The 5,784-nt window shown below is 41.9% G+C and overlaps 1 protein-coding gene across 1 annotated transcript; it reads right to left on the bottom strand.

Moving 5' to 3' along the window:
- Positions 1–3,716: 3,716 nt before the first annotated feature.
- Positions 3,717–5,569, bottom strand: EAH_00048040 (hypothetical protein; the record flags this gene model as incomplete). The annotated part of the gene is made up of 6 exons (XM_013394523.1): positions 3,717–3,805; positions 3,917–3,949; positions 4,055–4,067; positions 4,606–4,651; positions 4,890–4,942; positions 5,518–5,569. Coding segments are annotated over 6 exons (286 nt in total), but the record flags the coding sequence as incomplete, so codon positions are not given.
- Between the last annotated feature and the right edge of the window lie 215 nt (positions 5,570–5,784).

Below are 5,784 nucleotides of genomic sequence, written 5' to 3'. Positions count from 1 at the left end.
CACAAATACGCATCAGCTCCTTCACCTTCAGATGGTGCACCTGCTACTGCTGCTGCTCCCGCTGCTTCTGCGGGCGTTGCTGCTGCTGCTGCTGCTGCTGCTTATGCTGCCACTGCTGCTGCTGCTGCTGCTTATGCTGCCACTGCTGCTGCTCCTGCTGCTTCTTCCCTATCACTGTTCCCCAGGCCGCTTCTATTTCATCTTTTTTTGCTGCTGTCTCTGAGGCAAATCAATACTAATAAAGAGACATTGCAGGATCTCTTAAAACCTCCGCTAAGGAACCATCACGCATGCATGCAGCGTCAGCCCTCTTTGTTTTGTAAATAATATACAGCGTAGGAAAGTGCTGCAGGGAAAGGCCTAAAGGGGTGTGCAAAGACTAAAAAGATTAAAGAGACAGTAATTGTTGCCGGCAGTAGCTTTGAGCGATTAGTAAGTAAAGAGAGAAGGGCGTAAGACAGAGACGTATGCCTCCTATAAACGCATGCAACAGAGATACTGACAACGTATAGCTGCATATACACCCGAACTTCCTCCTCTCTGCGCATGCAGATGCTTGTATTGGCTGCATCTGACTCAAGCATTTCCCCGAGGAGTTTAAAGAAGAAAATCTCACAGAGACAGCTTTGTGTATATGTTGTTTGCCCTTACTATAGGACCCAGCATCCATGCATGTTTTCTTTGACTTCTTCGGGTTGTTCTAACCCACTTATTTATTACTGAAGATCTTATTCTTCTCCAGCTGTGTCTACCCGATAAAGTGCTGCTGTTTATCTTAATTTTTTATATATTTGCTGTTGAGGGCCTCACTACGCTCTTGCTTGTACGGTCGCTAAGAAGTCTCTTAACAAGTTTGCTGCAGAGACAGCTCGATAATGATGCATTTAGAGAACTTGTAAAGCTTAAAGACAAGAATAATGTGCTGCTGCTGATGCTGCTGCTGCTGCTGTTGCTGCTGCTGTTGCTGTTGCAGATAGAGACTGTCTCCTCCTGCTGCACCGGTGTCTCCTGGCTGAGGGATGAGGGCCCCTCTTGCATTTGTTTTTCTGCTGCATTTACCTTCTCCTTCTGCTGTATGTGCATGCATAACCTTCATTCCTTATTAAATGAATATTAAGAGAGAGAGAAGTATTAATAACTGCAGTGTCTATCTCCAACAAACTCAAACAAATTTAATAGCAAAATGAAAGCAACAACTTTGAGGGGTCTTTTGAGGTTAGTCTGCGGATTAGAAGGCCCTCTGTTTCTCTGCTTTTTAGCAGTCTTCTTCGGCTTTAGCTGCATGCATTGTGATTAAATAAAAATATATTTCTTCGTCAAGCAGTTTATAGCAGCCCTTCATACAAATTGTCTGTGCGGGATGAAGGCGGGGGTTTTATATATTATATATAAACTTATTATTCACGGTGACTCTCCTCTTTAAATATATATATATATATATATCCTATATATATATCATATATATATGAGACACCGTATATGCTCTAGTGCTTAACCTATCCCTCCTATATATATATATATATATATATATATATATATAAGACGTCGTATATGCTGTAGTGCTCAACCTATCCTCTACTGCTGCAACAAGCAATAATAATGTACAAAAGAGTATAATCAAAGAACAAGAAATATACAATTTAAGCAGCTGGAGACTGCAGCAGCAACAGCAGCAACAGCAGCAACAGCAGCAGCAACAGCAGCAGCACCTTCGCTAATAATAAATCTGCAGTGTCTTTGTACAGAGACCCCAAAGAACAGCAAACTGCAGGCAAAGCCTCTTTAATATTATCTATTATTATTTACTATAATACTATTTATAATTATTTAATATAATATTATATATAAATATATAATATAATATTATTTATTATTATTTAATATAATATTATTTATTATTATTTAATACTCTACCGAATTTTGTCTTCTTAATATCAGAGAGTGATGATGGGCGGTGTATAAATAGCGAAGGCCCTGCACTAATAAAAATAATTAATAATAATAATAAGATAATTATAATAATAAATAATAATAATAATAATAATAATAATAAATAATATTAATATTAAGAATAATTACACTACAACTCCTCGCATACGCTTGGCTCAAGCTCTTTAAGTTAGAGACAGCTATTTGCTGCTGCTTTACTGTCTCTATCTGATAATAATAATAATAATAATAATAATAATAATAATATTATTATTATTATTATTATTATTATACTCATGAGAGCTAGCCCTGTAAGAGACAAATAAACAAATAGACAAACCTAGAAAGCATGTAGAAATAAGATAAACAAACTCTGCTGCTTGTTGCTGCAGCAGGGGCCCCCCAAGCTGTCTCTCTGCTGCAGAGACACTTGTTTATATATTTTTCTGTCTGTCTCCTTCTGTCTCCTGTCTCCTTTTATTTTACTTTCAGCAGACTTAAAAACTCATTGAAGACAATACAGAGACATCAAAGGCCTCCGCAGCAAAGATTATACACACAAAAGACAAAGAGATAACGGGGACAGACAAGAGACACCTCAGGCAGATAACACTACAGACATCTCTTTGTCTCTCTTTATCTCTCTTTATCTCTCTCTCTCTACCTATCTATCTACCTATCTGTCTCTCTCTGTCTCTGTCTCTGTCTCTGTCTCTGTCTGTCTCTCTGTCTCTGTCTCTGTCTGTCTCCGTCTCAGGCTTGGGAGGCCTTTGTCTCTGTGGTGTCTCCTGTCTGTCTCTTCAAACACCGCATTTGTCTCCAACAGAGACTGTCTCCTCGCCGCCCCGCATTGCCTGGCCTCAACTGCTGCTGCTGCAGCAACAGATGCTGCTACAGCAGTAGCAGCAGCAGCAGCAGCAGCTGCTGCTGCTGCTGCTGCAGGAGCTGCTGCATGTGCAGCAGCAGGGAGACAGATGCATATCTTAATCTGTCAAAAGAGACTGCTGAGTTTATCTAAATGAATGTCTCTCCCTATGCCCCTTCCTAAAGAAAAGAAAACAACATAAAACATAAACACCAACAAACCCTTAAACCCTAAACCCTAAACCCTAAACCCCAAACCCTAAACCCTAAACCCTAAACCCTGAAGGCTGGTGCATCCTTACCGCCTCCAGCCTATGAGGTTTAGGGTTTAGGGTTTAAGGGTATAAATACACCACGCGTGAAGGTGAGTCGAGTCTAAACCCTAAACCCTCAACACGGCAGCAGCAGCAGCAGAAGAAGCAGCAGCAGAAGCAGCAGCAGCAGAAAAAGCAGCAGCAGAAGAAGCAGCAGCAGAAGAAGCAGCAGCAGCAGAAAAAGCAGCAGCAGAAGAAGCGGCAACAGCAGAAGCAGCAGCAGCAGAAGAAGCAGCAGCAGGAGAAGCAGCAGCACTTATGAATGCATCTCTTACCCGTTCATCAGAAGACATAAATTGTTGCTTGTGTGTTGAGGCCCCTTTGCTTTGAATCTGCATCCCCACTCCCTGCTCCCTGAGAAGGAGACAGCGAAAAGAGACAGACACACCTCAGCTGTCTCTTCATCATTTGTCTCCTCTCTCTCTTTTTCTGTCTCTTTATCTATACCCTACACCCTAAACCCTAAAAACCCTAAACCACAAACCCTAAACCTTCTCGATCTCTGTCTCTCCTCTGTCTCTTCTGTCTCCTTTCTGTGCTGCTGTCTCCCCTGGCTATAGCGGATCCGCCTCCCTAAACCCTAAACCCTAAACCCTAAACCCTAAACCCTTACATAGCAAACACTTCGTCGTCATCCTGTCCCCCTGTAGTCGCCTTATACATATTTGTGTAAAGCATTTTCGCATCATACTTCGGGTCTGAACCGCAACATAGCCACAAAACCCTAAACCCTAAACCCTAAACCCTAAACCCTAAACCCTAAACCCTAAACTATTTAAGAATAAAACCTTGCTAACTGATGCACTCACCCTTCTCGCGGAGGTCCTGCAGCTGCGACAGGCCTGCGCACAATACAAAAAAAGCATACCACCAAAACCCTAAACCCTAAACCCTAAACCCTAAACCCTAGCTATCCGTAGAGCTTTGAAACACGCAGTGCTGCTCACGGTCTCCGCGGGTCTGAGCAAACGCACACAGCGACAGCAAATAAAAAAAATATAAAGAGGTTTCACCCTCTGTTTGCTGTCTCCTTTTGTCTCCATCTGTCTCCTTTTGTCTTCGCTGCTGTCTTAAACTGTCTTTCTGTTCTTGTCTTGTGCATCAATTTTATCTGTCTCCTTTTGTTTATATATCTGTCTCGCCTTCCCGCTATCTGTCTCTTTTTGCTTGTCTCCTCATTTATCTGTTTATATGTCTCTCTCTGCCTCGTTTCATCTGTCTCTTTATCTCTGTGTCTCCTTTCATCTGTCTCCTTTTGTCTCTACCCCCCTATCTGCCTATTAATCTATCTGTCTCTTCATCTGTCTGTTTATCTCCCTGTCTCTTTATATTTATCTGTCTCCTTATCTTTGTGTGTCTCCTTATATTTGTCTATCTGTTTAGATTTATCTGTCTCTTTATATTTATCTGTCTCTTTATGTTTATCTGTCTCTTTATGTCTATCTGTCTTGTATTCATCTGTCTCCTTTTAGCTGTCTCCTTTTGTGTGTCTCCTCACCTCTTTCTGCAGGCTGTAGTCCGCCCTTTCAGGAGCCGGCAAATGACTGCAAACGCTCCCACAACAACACAAACCCTAAACCCTAAACCCTAAACCCTAAACCCTAACCCATAAACCCTAAACCCTAAACCCCAAACCCTAAACCCTAAACCCCGAACCCTAGATCCCAAGCCCTAAACCCTAAACCCTGGTCACGCACATGAGACCATCAAAACCGAAGCATAGCTCTCATACAACAAAACCCTAAACCCTAAACCCTAAACCCTAAACCCTAAAGAGCTTACAGAGTCTTCGACTGAAACAACCAAGCAGTGATGGTCCCCCCTCCGTGCTGCATCTGCGCAATTCACCAAACCCCACAACAGCCTGAGGTGTATATACACCGCAAGTTTTTATTAAATGACTGCTTTGCTTGTGGGGCCCGCGGTGTATAGGCAGCTTGAAAGGGGTTTATTATTATAACCCTCTGGCGTCTCCTTTTTTTTATCTGTCTCCTTTTTATTTGTCTGTCTCTGTGCTGCTCTCTCTCTGTCTCTCTGTCTCTCTCTGTCTCCTTCTGTCTCCACCTTGCTGCTCGCTGCTGCAGCAGCTGCTGCTATTAGAGCTGCAGTAGCAGCAATATGCATATATATCTATATAGATGTATATATGTATATATATCGATATATATGTATATATATATATACAGAAAGACAGAGAGAGAGAGACAGAGAGAGAGAGAGAGAAGGAGACAAAGAGAGAGAGAGACAGAGACAGAGAGAGAGAGAGACAGAGACAGAGACAGAGAGAGATACAGAGAGAGAGAGACAGAGAGACAGAGAGACAGACAGAGACAGAGAGACAGAGAGGGAGAGCAGCAGCAGCTTGTATACACAGCAGCAAATCTTTTCGTTACGAAGGAGACAGACTTACCCTCGGGTCTCTCTTGTATAACTGCAACACATAATTCTGCATGTCTTCCAGGCTGTACGCGCAGCACACACAAACCCTAAACCCTAAACCCTAAACCCTAAACCCTAAACCTTTGAATGTTTCATGCCTTGTGTATGCAAATATTTTACCTCCTGCTGTGTTATTTGTTTAGGGTTTATATATTAAAGGTTTAGGGTTTAGGGTATAAGAATATATATATTTTTTTGCTGTTTATCTCTTTAGGGTTTATTCACTAAGGGTTTAGGG

The sequence above is a fragment of the Eimeria acervulina genome, genomic scaffold, assembly GCF_000499425.1.
Source record: "Eimeria acervulina Houghton genomic scaffold, Eah_scaff749, whole genome shotgun sequence".
In the NCBI taxonomy this organism is placed as follows: domain Eukaryota; phylum Apicomplexa; class Conoidasida; order Eucoccidiorida; family Eimeriidae; genus Eimeria; species Eimeria acervulina.
This window is presented reverse-complemented; position numbering and strand designations above follow the sequence as displayed.